Source organism: Gavialis gangeticus, unplaced genomic scaffold (genome assembly GCF_001723915.1).
Source record: "Gavialis gangeticus isolate Ggan-Ray unplaced genomic scaffold, GavGan_comp1, whole genome shotgun sequence".
NCBI lineage: Eukaryota > Metazoa > Chordata > Crocodylia > Gavialidae > Gavialis > Gavialis gangeticus.
In genome coordinates, this window is record NW_017729022.1 from 12087538 (window position 1) to 12107899 (window position 20362).

At 40.2% G+C, this 20362-nt stretch overlaps 1 protein-coding gene across 4 annotated transcripts in view; it reads left to right on the forward strand.

Annotated features, from left to right (window-relative positions):
- PPHLN1 (periphilin 1) overlaps positions 1 to 20362 on the forward strand; it is a 152181-nt gene that overhangs the window by 78023 nt on the left and 53796 nt on the right. For all 4 annotated transcript variants that reach the window (XM_019514594.1, XM_019514595.1, XM_019514596.1 and 1 more), the window contains 2 exons: positions 3344 to 3463; positions 10230 to 10370. In XM_019514594.1, coding sequence (XP_019370139.1) covers positions 3344 to 3463; positions 10230 to 10370 — 261 coding nt within the window. The remainder of the gene's footprint in view (positions 1 to 3343; positions 3464 to 10229; positions 10371 to 20362) is intronic.

Consider the following 20362-nt stretch of genomic DNA (forward strand, 5'->3'; position numbering starts at 1 on the left):
AATGGCTCTATTTTTTCTCTAGTCAAAAATCAAGTGAAAACTTAAGAGCTGGCATTTTCTGAAAGGTGCCTCAAGTCTAAAAGGTTGATAACCATTGTTCTATCCATCAGTAGAGACCATTTGTTAGCTGTGTTAGTTTGAAGTTGGGCAAAAGGCAGGGCACCTTAGGCTGTATCTAGGTGAGCATGGCTGTGTGGTATGTGGTGCTGAAGACATGTCTGCAGAGCCAGATACTGCACATTCAGCTGTTCTCTGTGCTGCAAGGTAGCAGCGCAGGAGGAGGGGCAGAGAAGTGGGGGCTGACCCTGGGAGATCCTGGGGTCAAAAAAACTCACGGGGGAAAAAAAAGGGCGGCTGAAGCCACACTCCGGTTGCTGGCCCAGCTCCAAGTGGCAGGATCACTGCTGCTGCAAGCCCAGAAGGTGCCCAGGACCAAGGTAAGACTGCTGTGGCCAGCCTAATGCTGGCCCTAGCCTCCCCTATTCCACCTGGGGTAACTTGCCGCGCGCCAGAGAGCGAGTGGCACTGGCATTCCCCAGGGAAAAGTAGGAGGGGCACAAGGTGTACTGCTGCTTCTTGTTCCTGAGGGAACAAAAGTCCTTGCTTGTGTTGACATGGCCTTAGAGAATAACTTATTCAGAGAGGCAGAAGCTTTCTTAAGTGACAGGCTTAGTTCATCAGGTATTATGAATGTAAGTTCATTCATCCCATTCATGCTGACAAAGTAAGCTGCTGCCTATGAAAGCTTATGCCTTTTTGAACCAGTTAGTCTCAGAGGTGCCATGCTGCTCTGCCTTCTATCCAGAGTGTACCATTTTTTTTGCCAGCAAAACTTCTAGCAGTACCAGATGTAAGTACCCCAGTACCATACATCAGCAGTTGCAAGGTGACAAACATTCTGGTGGTATCACCATACCTGCAATACAAAGTTATAGTCTATAGAGAGTAGGTCTTGAAAGCTATTAATGTAAGTAGCCATACAGTTTGATATATGAAATATGCTTGCGAATTTTGAACTTTTGTTTTGCGTATTTTAAAGAGCTGGTAAATTCTAATCTAGCCTTTCAAGAACTTTGAAGACTTATGCTTTCAATTGTTTCTAAGTATAAAGTGCTGTCTATTTTTATTACTACACATTCCTCTTGTTGGGAGACAAATAAATGATGTGGCAGCTCCTGCCAAGGGAAGAACTCATTTCACTGAACTCACTAGCTGAAAAACATCAAATTTTATTTCTGACCATGTTTTACCGCTTTTTATTTATATATGCATGGTTTGCAACACAAGCTGCTGTTATTTATAGCCATTAGTTAACAACTCAATGGTGTTTTCATTTAACAACTGTCTTGACTGTAAGGCTAGAAGTCTTTATCAAAATAAAAGCAAAGAAGAACTCTACAATACGTAAGTAACTGCTTTCTGTTAATTGAGGCAAAGCAGGATTTTTTTTTGTAGTTTATATATGTAGTAAGGGGGAGGGAGACGTAGAAAAATGTATTTGGGATCCTCTTCCTTAATTTTTTTAAATGGTCAGTCTTGACTCAACAAAATTCTATCCTGATAACCTGAATGGTCAAATTAGATATGGTGTACTTTATCTTGTGAGAAATATTTTCCTTTATCTCTGTTTTTCTTTCTTTATAATGTACCTTTGAGAATTCTGCCACTTGGCCCAGCAAAGAAAAAAAATGAAATACACCTGAGATTCCTTGTGCATATATACATCTATTGGCTTGTTTGTGACTTGAAAGAAATAATTCTGATGCAGATTCTATTTCTTATATTTCATATTTATATCCAGTCAGATCCTGTTTGTAGGACTGTTGAAATGTTAAGTGACATGGTGTTTTGATTTAACTTCATGTAGTACAGAGCTGACCAGTGACAAATCAAAGTCTTATTTTAATATTCACACGGGCCACATTTAAGGAAAGGGAGGAAATTGTCACAGCAGGTTTTTGGCAGCTGGGAAAAAGTCAGATTGAAGATGATAGATTTTGGAGAAAGGAATATGGAGGAAAATAGCAGCTTGGAATGGTTTGCGTGATTGTTCTTGGAAGGTTTGGAACAGCTGGGAAAAATGAGTTGGGCTACCCACACTATCCCCCCTGCCTGCCTCATATGTCTATTGCCTTCTATTGCCTCTGGACTTGCATTCTATTTTTATGTGATATGCATCAATTAAGTAATGAGATGCTTGAATTAAGTCACTGAAAAAAAAACTTTTCAGACTGTTGCTGAGGTCATAGAGTAGAGATAATGGAAGTGTTGATTTAAGACTTAAGACTTGAATTCAGGAGATAGTCAAAGAGGAGCTTTGTAGTATTATGCAAAAAGAAGTCAGACACAAGTGTTGATTGATTTAATAGCTCTGTCTGGTTTGCAAGGATAAAAGGCAATAACCAATCTAAATAAAAATAGAATGGTAAGTACTGTATATATTACAATGAATAATAAGATAATTATGCAAGTAGATTATTCCATAAATTACTTAAATTATCAGAATAATGCCTCCATTAAGACAGTCTTTTATGGAAAATTGTAGGTCATTTGAAATAGAATTGGGTGTTGCTTTGGGGTCTTTTTAATCTGCCTTTTCAAATGAAAATAGTCGCATCAATACTGTTTAAGAAATTATTTCCGCACTAAGCGCATTACTTGGCTTCTACTTTCCTAATAATAAACAATCAACTACAGACATCCGTATATCACCCAGTCAGAATGGTCTGTCTCTGGCTCTACAGATTTTGCTTGCACCCTGGTTACATTTTATTCATATAAATTTATTTATAAAACTGTGCCTCCAAAACTGAGTGCATATCCATGCACACATACTTGTGCACGTGTATACATACTTCTGTGCACATGTGTGCACACATATGAATGTATACATACTTCTATATGCACGTGCACACATATATCAATGTATATATGTATACAGATGTATTTATATGTGTGTGTATGTATGTGCATATGTATATTTTTATGTGTATATGTATATATGTGCACACATGCACTTTTGGAGGAACACCATTTTTGTGTATATATATGAACAAAATTAAGACTAAAATCCAAAAATTCCCTGAACTTTTGCTAACACTCCTACTCAGCTGTTAATTTTTCCTCCAAAAAATTTGCCCATTTTTTGGTTTAGTAAAACATATCCTTGGATTTGGGGATTTTTGTATTTCTAAAATGTGGCTTGTCACACAAGTGGCTTCTATAGTTGGTTATTTTCCTCATTTTGAAACTTGTGTTTGATTCTGAATAGTTACTTGCTGCTTTGTTTAAAATATGTGAATATTTTATATTAAAGCTAACCTGTAACTTTGCTGTTGTATAGGCCCTGGAAAAAAGTAGCAGGCTATCAGAAAAGGAACTTGCTGAGGCTGCAAGCAAGTGGGCAGCTGAAAAAGCAGAGAATGCTGATGAAAGCAATTTACCTGAAATTACTGAATATGATGTAAGTCTGATAAAATATATTTATTTTAAAATATTACAACAGTTAGACTCCCTTGTTTTTCTAAACTTTTCTAGATTTCTCATTTTATAATTCACAGAAAGGCTGATCATTTTTATATATTGTTTATACCTTTTCGCAAACAAATAACAGTTGAGGCACACACAGTGTTGGAGGTCTGAGCCTTGTGTTTTGAGCTTACGTTTTCTAAAAAAAACCTCCCTGTAAATTTTGTTGGCACAGTGTGAGTTAGTACTAATCTACACCTGACAGATAAAGGCCTTTGACATGCAAGAATGCCTATGTTGGCCAGACCCTCCTTGTATTCTCATTTTGCTTCTTGCAGGACTGGGTCTTAAGAGAGCAAGGGAATTTTGAGTCAAATTGTTAGTTAGTTGTCTGGGTCTTCCGATTTTTAAAATAGACAAATGAGGATCTATTGATTTAAAAAAATGTAAAGGGATCTTCTGGGTCATCAGATCTAGTTCTGTACAGTTATAGGCAATACAGTGTTTTTCATTAACATAAGTGTGCTCCATTTTAAAAGGAGTTAGGTTTTCTGTCTCCATTACTACAATTGAAAGGCTATTCCCAAGCCTCACTGCTCTGATGTTTAGAACCATCATAATTTCCAGCCTAAACTTGGTCATGGCCAGTGTCTTCCTTCATGGTGTTTACTTTGTATCAGTATTTAAAGACAACAATTTTATCTCCTCTCAGACTTCATTTTGTTAGACTCATCTCCATTCCTTTGATCATGCTAGTGGCTGTTCTCTGCACCTGTCTCAGTTTGATTTTGTCTTTCTTGAACATTATGATTTAGTTGAGATCTTACCAAGGTCCTGTCTGATGATGGTAATACTTCCCTGTCTCTGCTGGCTATACCTCAGTTTTGGCTGCATTTAGTCTCTCTGCATTACAGGGACTTAGGACATTTTAACTGCATTAACAGCAGTGATGAAGTGGTTGGGTCCCCTCTACACACCTAGCGTTGCTCGTAAAACAATACCTACAACACTGAACAACAGGCATGGCAGGAGCAGACTTTTTCCACCCCAAATGACAACACTGCCAGCAGAAATTTGTAATATAGTCTAGAGCAGGAGTTCCCAAACTGTGGTATACATACCCTTGGGAGCACACAGGAGAGATTTTGTAATGGCAGCTTTAATTTTCATTATAATAATAATTGGCATTTAAGGGATTAAAATATAAAATATGCTGGTAGGGGTATGTGAGCAGCTGGAAAATCTGGAAGGGGGGTATGCAGTTAGAAAAAGTTTGGGAACCTATGGTCTAGGTCTTAGCTGAGGATCACATTTCCTTTTTCATGGCTCCACCATATTGGCTGCCAGTCATTTTGTGATGAACATTGGTCCTTCTCAGCCATTTTCAGTGGGCAACCCTCCAGATTATAACACATGATCTTGTTATTGATCCTTAAGTGCATGAACATTAATTTTGTACTATTGAATTTCTTACCATCTCAGTTATGCAGTTCTCAAAATTGTCTGGTTAAGCTTGTAGTACATCACAATCCTTCTTTGTTATTGACGATGCCTCCTAACTTTGTGTCATCAGCAAATTTTATCAGCACACTTCTTTTGTGTCAAAGTTTGTAATGAAAGTGTTAAACAAAATCAATCCCAAGACCTCCTTAGGTTCTGTGCCTGCTACCTCCCTCCAACCTGATACTTCCCTTTTCAGCATTACTGGTTGATTTAATCTTTATTCAAGAAAAACAAAGTAACACTTATAATGTACACAAGGTCCTTTAAATATTTTGATTTTCTTCTGTGCTGGAAATATCTGCTTAAACTGTTGAATTCAGAGAATTTTGTGTAAATATATATTGTAAATATTTGTTTAAATATATAATTAGTGTATGTTTGTGTTACATTTGTTTGCCAGTAATCAAGGAACAAACAGGCAATCTGTATTTTGAAGTTATACTTCTGGCATCTAAAATTATCTGGTTATAGGTATAAATATTTTTCTCTTGTAGATATTAAAATTATTCGGAAGCATAAATTCTTCTTACATTAATGTAATATTGTGACAAGTGTGTGCATATTTTAAGTCTCCTACATGTGTACAACTTTGTAAGCAAGTTATATACATCTTGCTTAGTATGTTATTGTAAAAATGTACCATACTGTACCATCCAATCCTGTAACACCATTTTCTAATTTAAATATTTTGATTGGGTATTTAATGTTTGACTTTCTTTGATTGGGATTAAACATTTTAACATGCTTAATTTTCTTTAAAATGACAGCATGACTCGATTAGAGACAGCATTTTGAGATTTAATAAAGTAACAGGACTTGCAGAGCCATTTTAATTATTTATATGGCCTCAGAACTTTATGCAGGCCCTCAGGGAACTACTAATTCATTCTTTTTAACCTTTTCTAGCAGTTTAATGTTCTGCAACCTTCTTTTACTACTTACAAATCTTACCAGAGTTTTTCCTCCATTTTGCTTTTGTACAAGTTACTACCTTTAACAGCTGTGTTTTCTGAGCCCATTCATTACTGGAATGTTCCACTGTATAGTAGTTTGTCATCCTTTTTCTTTGCTTTTCTATTAACTTTGCATTCTGAATCATTTTTCCATATCAGTACAATAAGTAAATTTAGGTGACTGGGTGTGGACAGACATAATACTTGGATCGGTTTAAATGAGGTTTGAGCTACAAGCATCCAGGTGTACAGGCCAGCTTAGAATGGTTTAAGCCTCCTGAACTAGTTTAAAAGTATTCCTGGATTATCAAATATTATTTTGAATCAGGTCTCTATGAACCAGATCTGTGTTATCTGCAGACAGCAAGCTTTCCAGGCGTCCTATACTGCACCACTCTTTCCCCACATAGTAACTAGCTGTTCTGGGATGCAGCCAGAACTCTACTGTCACAAACTCTGTTGCCTGCACTTGACTGCAGTGTCCTTGGCTGGGGGCTCAGGCGGCAGCTCTCTGCTGCTTTTAAAGAGAGAGTGCTTTCATTGGTAGCAACTTGTGGTGGGGCACCTTTGGTGCCTACCACTTTAAGGGGCTTGAGCAGCCTGCAGGTGAGAGCAGAGCCTATCAGGTGGTCACATGGCAGTCAGGAGGCCACCTGATTGGAGGAGGGCTTGGCAGCCTAAGTATAAGACCGGACCCAGGGAACATGGCCAGCAGTTGCAACTGAAAAGCTGATGGAGTAACATTGCCTGGCCAGAGGATTCTGCTCCTGGAAGATCACGGAGGTCAGGGTAGGAACAATGGAGGAGGAGGAGGTTCCTAGGGACCCAGGTAGGATCCAGAGCCCTGAGGAGAGAGCTGAAGGCCTGGGACTGTGGAGAGGCCAACCTGTAGCAAGGGGCTGTGTACACAGAGGCCCAAGGGAGAGGCAAAAGGGAGAGGCCAGAAACGGCCTATTGAGAGAGGCTGGGTGTACAAGGGCCTAGAGAACACACAGGTCAGCATGAAAAGAAGCGGCTTAAAGTTCGTGGGCCTACAGAGGGATTAGGTAAACCCCAGAATAGAACTGTTGAGAGAATAGGTGACCAAGGAAAGGCCTGGGGAAACCTAGGGAGTGGGGCTGACCCTGGAGGGGGTCTGTGGAGGGGCTCAGCTGAGCTTAGCGAAGTAAAGGGCTGCTTTGGACAAGATCTGTGGGGCTCCAGGCAATCCTGGTGTGATTTATGGAAGGGCCCAGGCATGGACCCCTATCAAGTGAGGGAGTTGGCTGTTTGTAGATTGACCCAGGGCTCTCGAATGGCCCAAGCTGGAGCCAGGAGCTAAGTGGCTGAAGGTCAAGTATGCCCACCATGAGGGTTCCAGAACCGGGGGTCTGTGGTCCTGACTGGATGGAGAGTGGGGCCAGGATCAAGCGAGTGAAGGTCTTGCTAAAGGGGAGACCACTGGCGAGAGAGTAAGGGGATCAGTCGGCAAGCAGTCTGGAATGACGGAGGCTGAAGCTCAGACCCCTGATGTGAGGTATCTTGTAAGGGTCTGAGAGAGAGTTGGAGTTGCTGACTGAGGGTTATGTTATAAGGTGGAGGTTGGGACAGAGTTCCCAAGAGTGAGCAACCCAGGAAAACCATCAAGAAGCCTAGAGAGGGAGGTGAAAGACCGGGGCAGGGAGGCCTGTAGTGGTCCTGCGTAAGATGGAAAACTATCCTCCTGGGATTGGATGGTGTGGTGGGGCTTTCTGTGGTGGGGCAGTCTCCAGAAAATGCCACACCTGTGCCTCTCTGGTGAAAGGTGAGGATGGGGCTCCATAAAGCCTCAGCCCCAGCTGCTTTGTGGCTACTACATGGAGGGGAAAGGCTAAGGGGGCATACCCTGAAAGAAAAGCAACAGGTTTGGGCCAGGAGGGCCCAAGACCCAGCACCTGAGAGAGTGGGGTTATGGGCAAGACCAAGGGGGCCAGAAGGGCCTGAGGCCCAGGGCCAGTGGGAATTGGCCTGAATAAGAGTGAGGCCTAGTGAGAGGCCAAGGGGGAGGTCCAGGCACATTGCAGGACACCTGGGGCCTGAGTAGGCTGTAGGCAGAGTTAGGGGTTCACGTACGTTGATAGATGCCTGAAGCCAGAGAGGGCCAGGGGCTGGAATCAGCTCAGTGTGTGGGGCCATAGGCCTGATGCCCCATCAGAGTAGGGCCTGAATTGGGTGGCCTAAAGGTCTGTGAGGGGTTGGGACCAAGAGTGTGAGAGAGGAAACCTGAAGGCCTGTATGGAGTAGGGCCAAGGGGGCCTGAAGGGCTATACAGAGTAGGCCAGAGTGCCTGTAGCCCAGGGTGGAGTGAGAATGAGTGTGACCCAGGAAAAGGGGCAGCATGAGTGTGATCCAATGATGGGGGCATGCGTAGGAGGCCCAACACATGGACAGAGTCTGGCCCTGGAGAGGGCTAAGTGAGTGTCAGCTGTTTGGAGGCCATCTGTGAGGCATGGGACATGGTAAAGGGAGGTTGGAGCCATGTATTTTGCCATTGGCATCAAGGCTTAGAATGGGCAGCCTCCCACTTGCATCAAGTTGTATGTAACAGCAAAGGTGTGGCAAGAGAGGCAAGACAGACTGCCTTAGACAGGTGGGTGGGCTGATGTCGAGGTCGGCTAGGGATGGCCCCCTGTCATACAACTCATCAGGGTTCTTCATCTCAGACTTACCTGAGGTGGGTGGTGGCCAGATGCGGGGTGGGAGCGGGGCACTGCCTGGACTTCTGCTTCTGTATGCTTGAGGGCTGGGGGCTTTGGGGGGCTGCCCTAGGACTCCACTGCCACCAATGGAAGGAAGCTTACTAGATCTTTAAAACCCCCTGAAAGCTGCCTCTGAAGCCCAAACACACAGAAGAAGGGGTCCAGGCAGCCCATCTCACCTTCATCCCCCAAATCAGTCTGGGATGCATCAAACCCTGGTCAGTTTCGAATTTGAAGTACATTGATGAGTGGCTTGGGGAACGTTTGGCTTAAAATTTGCAAAAGCTCTGGCATTTCTTGGAGTACCCAGCTCCCCAAGAACCCAGAAGGTAAGGTCCAGGCATTCCCCAGCTCTACACACACACACTCCTAGGTATCCCCCCCTAACCTTTTCCCTTTGTAGAACAATATTACTTTTTTTTGCCACACTTTCCTTTTTTCTTAACAGAAAATTCCAGGTTGGGGATACAGATACGGAGACAAGTATTAATATTTACGTTTACATTTAATATTTACATTTACAGGTATGTGGAAAAAAATTGAAAAGACTTACCCTAAGAGCTTACAAAACTAATAAGCATGTTCAAGGAAAGTATTGTTCTAAAAAATATATTCAGGTTAAGTTCCCATGCACAGTAGCATCACATAGATTCCAGTAAAGCACAGGAATGCATCTTCAGTGAACTCTGTGAGAACGGGAGCCAGAAAATTGTAGTCAGGCTTGGTACTCAGTACTACCCCATAGTAGCAGTTCCATGGCACTGCGATACCAGAAAGGTGACATGGAACCCTTAGCAGTGTATGATGCAGACACTTCTGACCCAGGACAACTGGGAATTGGCTCCCAGCCAATGACATTCTTGGAATGGTTTAGCTGTTATGTTTGTCTGTGCCTGTAGTAGCAATGTGTACTGATGGAGGGGGGCAAGGCAGTCTTTTTCTCTCCTGGAGAGCACCATGTCCATTGTTAATATCCTACTAAGGTTTCTTTAATTTAGGAATCAAATGCATGTTTGCTTTTCATTAACCAACAGATACCAAAGTAGTTAATCCTCTCTCAGTATTTATCCTGTAAGTCTGAATGCTGCAGGAATTCTTCCATGCATTTTTCAAACTTGTCAGTCCTGCCTAATGGCCTTGCAGCATTGTCATTGTCCTTTCTCATTTGTTTTGCATTGCTTTTATCCTTGCCCCGAAATTTTTGCCAGCGTCCCTGTTGTATTTTAGGTGCTGAGCTTTCTTAATATCCTCTCTCCAGTTTCTTTCTTAGAGAAAAGAGAGGAAAAGTATTGTCTTAGGGATAATTGTCCAGTATGATCAAGGGACTGATTCACAAACATCACTGAAGTTCACTAAAGGTGTTTATTTTCTATAAAATACTTTTTATTGATATCATGCCCAACTTGTTAAACCATTTATAGTCAGAAATCTATTTTATATAATTTATTTTTTTAATGTCTTTCAGTAAAATTTCCTCATTGATACATTTTTGTAAAAGGATGAAATTTTATATAACTAAGTAATTGTATTGAATAGACATTTATTTAGCTTTAGAGCAAAAAATAAGTATTGATTATACATTATAAAGGCGGGGTCCTCAGCTCCATTGTATGTTGAACAACCGGAGGAAACGGAGACAAATATAACAGATGCTACTGAATTGTATGAAGACAACCAGGTTCTTGGCCGTTCAAAAGCGATTGCAACAAAAACCAAAGAGATTGAACAGGTGAGCCTTTTAGCTTTCTTTTTGGCAGTGATGTCGTGTATGTATGATGGCTTTCTGAGCAATATAACTGGCGTGCTCGGATATAACTTTTTTCCCCTTACAGAACAATATTACATTTTTTGACCACACTTTTTTTCTAAACAGAAAATTCCAGGTTGGGAATACAGATGAGGAAACAAGTATTAATATTTACATTTAATATTAATATTTATATATTTACAGGTATGTGGAAAAAAATGAAAAGACTTGCCCTAAGAGCCTACAAAACTAATAATAATGATCAAGCTACTGTTCTAAAAATATAATAAGGTTAAGTGGCTGTTTTCAGAGCATTATTTCATATTCAGACAGTATTATATACAGTGGATTAAAAGCTTATTACAGATTTAGTTAGTTTTTATATTAAAGCAAGCCGTATGTACTTTCATACTGAATTTAAACTGTTAATAGTTGTCTTAAAAAGATGAAAAAATCTTACCTCTTGAGTAGCAATCTTCTAAAAATAAGCTTTGGTTGGCAGTATTTCATATCTGAATAGGAGAGGAAAATGCATACTAACTCATTGTTAAATTAGTTTGGGGTTGTATTCTTTTCTGTTTCCTTTTGAGTCCTTTATATAATACACAATGCTTTAATCCAAATAAATGTTTCTCTTATTACTAGCCCCTTCTCTTAGTATTGATGAGTGGTTTTTGAAGATGTTTAATAGAAGTTTATTGTTCTATCTATTAACCTATGACACTACTACATCACATTAAGGAAAAGATGCACCCAGCACACTAATTTTCATTTCTCTTGAAAGATTAAACAAAGCACTATATTTCAACGTCTCTCAGAAACTGTTGTCAAGAAAACATTTCAAAAGGAGCTTTTCTAGTTAAAATTTTTGTTAAATTCTGATGGTTACAGATAGTAGTTTTGACTTTTCAAGTCTATTTTATACTGACTTTGCTTTAAAATGTTGGCAAAATATGAGGTTTAGGTAGAAAGTTTATTATGAAAAAGATGAATTATCTGACAGCAGTAGCTTTGAGAAAACAGCCCTCTCTTTTGTCCTCAGTCCTTTAGAGTTTTATAGTAAGCCATTTTTCATCATCATTTTTAGTAGATTTCATCTCTATATGTCCATTATTTGCTTGTCTCCACTGGTATGGGTATCATTTGCATCTACAACATTGGAAAATAGAGGACTGTCTTTCACTGACAGTCTTCTGTCGTCTTCTATTTTGGTTTCAATTTTGTGTACTTTATTTCCTTCATCTTCGGACTTGGGTCAGAGGGAGTTAATAAATTTTCCTTCATTGATTGGTGTAAGTGGGTGGAGTCATTGTGATGAACTCTACATACCTTGTCCCTGCGTGACACAGAAACAAAGTAAAATTTTTCAGTGGGTAGAAAAATTGTAAGCTGCGTTCATGGCCACATGTTCACAGAAGAACTGGCAGATGTTGGGTATTTTCAGCTTTTGTGCGGTGGAACTGACCACCTTTTCTCTGAAAACCTCAAGTATCAAATGTTTTCAGGGGTTGGAAAAGTGAAAATAAAGTGTAAAAGGAAAAGTGGCTTCTTGGTTCACTCTCAGTCCAGGTAGGGAGGAAGAGAAACTGCCTATGTCTTATGACAAAGAATGGTGTTGACACCAAAGATTGTATTTGTACTGAGGACTCCTTTACCCTGTTCTCCTCCCCACCTCCCCTTTATAAATCTTTATTTGAAAGAAGCAATCTTGTGTGGAGTGTGGGCAGTTGGAAAGAAGCTACTCTGTGTTAATTTTCTTGCATTTGGTTCTGTGCCTGAAGGAAGCTGTGGCATGCCTATTTTGCTTTCCTCTAGCTGAGACTGGAATGTATTTTCTTCTTTTGGGGATCTGACTTGGAGGCTGAGACCAAACTATCAGGGGAGGCCAAAGGTCCCATTAGAGATTAAAATCATGTACAGAGCTGTGCCATGCTGCCACACTTGATGTTCTACTACTACCCTTTCAAGAACAAGGAGCTCAGTTGTGAAAAATATTATTTAATCAGTGTCCTTGATGAAAACTTCCCAGCTCTTTGCAAGGGAAATTAATTTTTAGGCCCTAATGTGCTTAGCAGCTGTCAGTGTTTACTGTAAATCATAATAAATTGCATGGTTGTGCTTAATTTCTTTTGGTTGCGGCAATCTATAAATATTTATATTTTAATTTAGGATATGATGAAAGATTATAAATTCTTTGTGGGACTGTCATTTGTTATATGTTTGTGCAGAGCCTAGGACAATGAGATGAGCTAAAGCTAATGTAAAATAATTAGTTCTCTGTTTACTGCCCTCTCCCCTCCCCCCAAACTATAGACTGTGGGACAGGTTCTCAGCTTTTTATTAGTTGTCATTGTTCCATTGAATTCATTGGTGCATTGGCTGTTTATATCAGCTGAGGATCTTCCCCTAGCCCTTACAAATATGATTGTCAAGACTGAAACTTTGAGGCTTCAAAATAAATGTCCCGTTCAGAAAGATCTAAAGTGACAGGTGCATTATTACCCTTACTGTATTTCAGTTAATGCAGTTTATGATCATAGAATCATAGATGTTAAGGCCTGGAAGGGACCTTGAAAGATCATTCCTGCCCCCTGTTCTGGGCAGGAATACTACTGATATCAAATGATCCCAGCAAGGTGTCTGTCCAATCTCCTCTGGGGCAAGGGACAGACATTCAAAAAGCCTGAGCCTAAATTGATTCAATCTTTGCAAGTTAGTCTAACCTGGGTAGGCTAAATCACTTTGTAACTGTGCAGACATCCACTCTGGACTGAAAAAATGCCAGCACATGCCTGAAATGGCTCAGGCTAGAAGCTATGGGGTGCTAGAACAGCCCTTCCTTCCCTTCTAGAGGGCTGAGCTGAGGAGGGCATGGCCAGGCCTCGGCAGTATGCTGTGCTTAGGGAGGGGTACCCCCTCCTTGATAACAGAGCTTTTATCAGCTCTGTTATCAGTGTTTAGCACCCCATCACAAAGCCTTGCTCATTAGTTCAAGCTCTTCTTAAACAGCTTTTTCCAGAAGGAAGGAATGCAGGGACATTACCAGCTGAGCTGTTGATTAGCTTCAAAAAGCCCTGAGCAGACACTGTCCTGTCTGCCTTACAGAGCATTAGCTAGCAGACCACATGCTGGCTATGGTCTGTGCTGTGGGAGAGAAGAAAAAGGGATCTCTGCTTACGCAGCAAGTGGTGGGTGGGGGATGAGAGGGAAGAGGAGGGCATGGGGAAGCCAGTACATGCTGCTGTGCCTGCAAGTCTCTGCCGGAGCTCCAGCCAGGGGGCAGAGGGGAGGGGCCAGTTTTGCTGTGGAGCAGAGAGCCCTGCCCAGCCCAGAGAGCATGCTGGGATGGGGGAATCTGATTTAACTTAAACCAGCAAGGGGTCTGGGACAGACATTGCATAAACTGGTTTGACCCAAATCAGTTAGTTCTGATACTATATTCAACCTGTTTCAGTCCTTTTTAAACTGATTTATGTGCACTAAATGTCTGTTCTGTTACAAGTTTAAACCATAATAACTTGTTTCTGATCACTTAAACCAGTTTATGTGCAAAGTCTAACCTTCAAGATTTCCATGGTTGCACCACTACCTTGGGAAGTCTATTCCAGATTCTGGTCACTTTTACTGTAAAGAAGTTCTTCCTTACATCTAGCCTGAAACCATCGTCTAACAGTTTATGGCCAGTGCCTCTTGTCCTCCTCTGGGGCACCCTAGTAAATGGTTTTTCTCCCAGCTCCTGATATTCACTCCTTACGTACTTATAGACAGCCACCAAGTCCCCCCTCAGTCGTCTTTTCCCCAGGCTGAGCAGTCTCAGATCCCTTAGTCTTTCCTCATAAGGTTTGTCTTCCAGGCCCCCTTAATCATTCTTGTGGCCCTTCTCTGGACCCTTTCAGTATTCTCCACATGTTTTTTCAAGTGTGGTGCCCAGAACTGAACACAGTACTCCAGCTGGGGTCTTACCAACGTGAAGTAGAGAGGAAGTATTACTTCCTTAGCCCTGCTTGCAACACATCAGCTAATGTATCCCAGTATGCTATTAGCTCTGTTGGCTACAGTGTCGTGTTGGCGGCTCATGTTCATCATGTGATCAACCATAATCCTGAGGTCCCTTTCAGCCATCATGCTGGCTAGGACATCTCCTCCTAACCTAAATATTCATGTCTCTGGTTACTTCTGCCCAGATGAAGCATTCTGTATTCATCCTTATTGAGCAGCATCTGGTTCTGCTCTGCCCACCTTTCCAGTTTGTCCAGGTCTGCTTGGAGCCACATCCTATCCCCTAGTGTAAATGCTTTTCCCAATAACTTAGTATCATCAGCAAACTTGGCCAGCATGCTTTCCACATCCTCATCTAAATGGTATGTAAAATAAATTATGCTCAGGACCTTATTTTGGAATAGCCTGAGGAATAGCATTAAAATCTTGATTGCAAGGGACCACAGTTTCTCTTATTTCATGTCATTAAGTTGTTTTAGATCTTAAGAGATGTTGACTTTCATAGAAAAGAATCTCAATTAAGATACTTTTTGTATTTTACTAAAATATTGTTTTATGGGTAGGATATATTTCTAATCTAGAGGACAAAATCCTCATTGGTAGTTTTTAAACATGATGCTGAGAAGTTTAGAACTAGTGTGGATTAATTCAGTTAAGTCTGAGTCATAAACAAACATGTTGTGTTATAAAACTGTATGTCATAAAATCACCTGAAGAGCACTTCAGCCATATTTCAGATAAGAGATTTAAGAATGATTTACTTCGTGCTCCAGATGCTGCTTAATTCAAGAAATTAGATGATGGTTTAACATTTCATAGAATTATTTTTGTAAATATTATGAGGTACTGCCAATACCGACATATCAGACTTTATATTTGCATACTTTTAAACACTGTTTCATTTATCTCTGGACTCGGAGAGTTAGAAGTTTGAATTTACAACCTGACTTTAATTTGAATGTCTGCAAAAATTTTAAAGGTGAAATAAAAGGCCGTGGAAACTGAATTGTCACTCTCTGATGAACTCTACAGGTTAACAATTTGCTTTGGATGAGCTTCTCACTATAACATATTTTGCTGACATTTCAGATGAACTAAAAACATATCTTTGTTTTGGCAGCATAAAATTATATTCCTTACTATGCAGTTTTTAATATAGCTAGTTACACAAAATTGATTATGTAGCTGAAATATTTAAAAGAAAACTACAGGGGTAAATATATTTTAGGAAACAAAAAAACCCCCCTGACATGGTAATAAGACAATTGTAGATATTTATAAAGAAGCTTTTAAAAGGTACTAGATTACATATGCTTTGCATGTGGTTAGTTCAACCTCTGACATGAGTAGCAGTAAAAGTGTTTTATTTGTTATCGTTATCATTGAAATGAATAACCTGGTTGGCTTCACAGTAAGTAATACTCATCTTTAATTTGGTATGAAAATAATTTCTAATTACTTTTAAATTAAGATTTTAAAAATATGTATTATTTTAGAAAGCTATTTCTAAAGCTTAGAAAGCCAGAGCTATTTCTGGAATAGTTGACGTTTTATTACAGGGTCTCTAGATTTAGATTATTGCAGTACAATACTTGCAAAGGAGAACAGTGCCACAAAACTTGAGGGGAAAAAGAGCTATCCTTCTACAGAATAATATATTTGGTTAATTTTGATGATTAACTGTTATGAACAGTCATGGAAGTCTAAACAGTGTCTTACTGGCAGGATAGAATCAAGTTTGCTGTGTGTTTATATTTGTGCTATTCCCTAAGTTATTCCCTATATTGTGCTGTGCCTAAGATAGAATGATTTTATTAGAAGACTGCATCTTCCAGGCCTGTCTTCTGCTTTCTTCTGAGTTCCTTTTCCCTTGGCTGTTTCCTTTAGGAGCTGGAACTAGGTGTGGGGCTCGTTCTCTCTTGTTTTTAACTCGTTCCAATTCCCCAAAGTTCCCTTCTTTCATAACATCTTCTTAACTCCTAACAAATCCTTCCTCGCTTCCCTTGCATGCAGCAACCAGGAAAAAGAGCAGAATGTTCAAAATGTGCTTTTCTAAATTCTAACACAGTGCTTTTTCAGTCAGGCCCAGATGCATGATTCTGCTGAATGATAAGATGCGTTGCATATGGCAGTGAACAAATCCAGTACTACCCAGGAAGGGAGTAAACAGCTTGATGCCCCTAAGGTTATTTCTTTTCTTTTTTTCTGTTAAAGGTACTCAGAATATTTCATATAAGCATTTTGCTTAAAAAACTCAACCTCTATGTCTTCTTTCACTGTTGGTGTGGCTATTTTAGGTGTTTCTTTTTCCGTTGGCAAAGTCAAGCAAAAAATATAATGGAACATCGCAGAACCTAAAATCTGGAAAATGAAATTTGATCATAAATCATCTTTATTAATCAGCAGAACATTTGATAATACATCTATTTGTGTAATAGAAAGGTTTTTTTACATCTATTTGTGATCTAAAAATAACCAATAAAAGCATTATTATTGCTGTTTATGGAGGGTTTAAGTGTTCTAGTTATGATATGAAATAATACTTTGCATTTCTGCAGTGCCCTCCATCTGAAGATCTTAAAAACTCTTGGCAAGTGTGAATTTAGGTTAAATTTTAGAGGGGAAAATTGTAATAAGTGTACCGGGACTCGCAAGGCCTGGATTCAGTTCTCAGCTCTGCCACAGACACATATTTTGAGCAAGTCAGCTTGAACCCCAAATGAACAACGCTCTAAAGCATATGCTTAAGTATGAGTGCAGTCCCATTCATTTCCATAGGACCATACAGCTGCTTATATTTATACATGTGCTTGTCATCACTGTAGAAATGGTGCCCTAATCTCTCTGAATGCTGACAGACATGGGGAAAAAAAACCTGACACTTTACTGGAAGAGGAAGCACGTTAGTTCAGCCTGGCTCCCCAATGTCTGTATAGATTGGGCCCCTTAGTGGGGCTTTTTAGTGCTTTTATGTAAAGCTGATTCAATCAGTTATCAGAGAAAAGTGCCAAAAAAGCCCCACTGAAGTGCCCAGTTTATACAGATGTTGGGCAAACCGGGTCACACTAACACAGTGTGCCTTCTGGGCATGCGCCGCTCTCAGTGCAGGGCCATACCAAGTTTAAAGTAAAATGCCATTTTTTTTCCTTTGGGTTTTTTGACATCTGTAAGCACCGCACCCTCTATTTCTAAGAAAAGGCAGATAATGGTATTTCTTTTTTTCCAATCCCTTGTCTGTCTTCATTTAAAGTGTAAATTCTGCAACACATAGTCTCACTTTCTCTCTCTATGTTTTCATGCTGGCTAGTACAGCAGAGTTCAGGTCTTAGTTGGGGCCTAACAGTGACTGTTTTTATGAACACCAATGTGAGCGATTTTCAAAGATTCTCAAATACTTAGATAATCAGTTTCCACTAAGACTCAGTGGGAGCTGGGCACCAAACTGCTTTTAGGTCTTCTAAAATCTGCTCTTTATTTAATAATAGAATCTGCAACAAGAAATTGATTAATATATGCTACATGCCATAGTAAGGGGGTAGAGACATTCTGGTTTAGCATTTAAACTTAGACTGGTTAAAGCACTCATGAGAAATACATGATAGAAAACAGTTTTGCACAGATACAGAACTAGACTTAAATGCTATTATAAAAATTTAAATTGTCAATATAAACTCTTTTCATATGCGTTCATTGTTTACATATATTTCATCATATTGGTTGTGAATTAAGCATAGGGGTCTAATAATCCAGTGTTGTTGCTTTAGACTGCTGGTTGGTTTGAAATGTGTTAAATGTTTTAAAAACATATGATAAAGGATCAGCTTTCTGTGTTCAGCTCATACTGCTGAATGTTGAAGTGATTGTTTTCCAAAGTGATGACAAATGTGTCCAGTGTTACATTCATGATTGGGGCATTTCCCTGTCAGTCTTACCTAAGAAGCTATTACTTTGTTTTTCCTTTTTATAAGGACAAGGAAAAGGCATTCTTAAAATGCAGTTCTACCATCTTATCTTGTCTAGACATCTAGTCTGCACCACTGTACTAACTAGTATATTATTATAAGCCAGTTCCTTAAACTTTACATATGCAGGTTTACCCACATGTGTTACCTCTGAAAACTCTTTATTCTAAAAACACATTGTGCCAAACAAGCCAAGTACCTGCATTTACTTTGGCAAAATTTCAGACCTGTAAGTTTTTCAATGAGACTTGACACTCAGACCTCAGTCCTTCCTTTACCACAGAGATCTGGCATCTAAGAAGGAAGCCTGGGATTGAAAGAAGTCATTTTAATGGAATTTTTACTTAGCCCTGGTTCACATTATTTGCTGTTGACTGGACACTTTCAGCAAAATACATATTTTTTTTTAATGTGCATACAAATTGTTTAATTCCACGTGTATTGAAATTGCTACAGTAGTTTAGCTTGAAAAAACCTCACAACAATATTCATGAACTTTTAACTGATACTATTTTTATTGGAAATGTTGCAATTTGCAGGTTCTCAAAGTTGCAGTAGGAAGGTCACAGATGTATACTATGCAATACTGAGAAAGGGTGGTTGTGTGGTGAAGGCAGTTGACAAGATTTAGAAGATTTAAAGTTTGTTTCCAGATTGACCACAGGCTTTCTCTGTGACCTTGGGCAAATTATTCTGTGTGTTCAGTTTTCAGTCTGCAAAAGGCTGCATAAGGCTTCCTTTTTCATTTACTGGTACTTGCAGACATAAAACAAAACAAAACAAGGCGGTACTTCGACCCGGCTCTACAGCATTTGTATAGATTGGGTGCTTCAGTGGGGCTTTTTGGCACGTTAACTAAAGCTGATTAAATCAGCTCTTAGATAAGTGCCAGAAAAGCCCTGCAAAAGTGCCCAATCTATACAGACCTTGAGCGAGCCAGGTTTACCTAAGGCGCTCCCTCTTCTGGGTTTGTGCTGGGCTCATCGTGGAAACGTGTCAAGTTTAAAGTACTGCTGCTGCTTTTTTTTTAAGCGTCCACAAGCAGCCTGTATGTCAGATGTAGTGTAATTATTTTGGACACTGACAGCATTGTTTAATAGATTGGCATTTTTAGTTACTAATGATTGGTTAGGAAAGCATCATGTGGGCAAGAACTGAATTTTTCAGGTATAAAACCGGAAGTATCCTGCATATACTTTTATATGTAGCAAATCAGTCCATTGAAGATACAAATGCTAAAATGTCCTTGCATCAGCTGCCCTTGCACCCACTCGAAGCCACCAATCAGCTCACCTTTTTGTACAGTAAAAGTTTTTCAAGTTCTTTGTCTTCAAGGGCTTTCATAGCAGAGCCTGATTCTGTTTATAGCTCTTCTTGTTTATCAAATTCTCCATGCTGCCAGATCTTTTATAACAAAAGTTATTACTAGAGATGCACCAATACAAGAAAAGGATCTTGGAATCATTATTGATGCCAAAATGAACATGGGCCGACAGTGTGGGGATGCAGTCAGGAAGGCCAACTGCACCTTGTCATGCATCCACAGATGCATCTCAAGCAGGTCTAAGGAGGTGATCCTCCCTCTCTATGCGACACTGATCAGGCTGCAGTTGGAGTACTGCGTCCAGTTCTAGGCGCCACATTTCAGGAGGGATGTGGACAACATGGAGAGGGTCCAGAGGAGGGCCACTGGCATGACTGGGGACAGCAGGGCAGGCCCTACGAGGAGAGGCTAAAGGACGTGAACCTGTTCAGGCTCCACAAGAGAAGGCTGAGTGGGGATCTAGTGGCTGTTTACAGACTAGTCAGAGGGGACCAACAGGCATTGGGGGAGTCCCTGTTCCCTTGAGCACTCCCAGGAGTGACAAGAAATAACGGTCACAAGCTGGCAGAGGGTAGATTCAGACTAGATACCAGGAGGCACTACTTCACAGTCAGGGCGGCTAGGATCTGGAACCAACTTCCAAGCGAAGTGGTGCTGGCTCCTACCCTGGGGGTCTTTAAGAGGAGGCT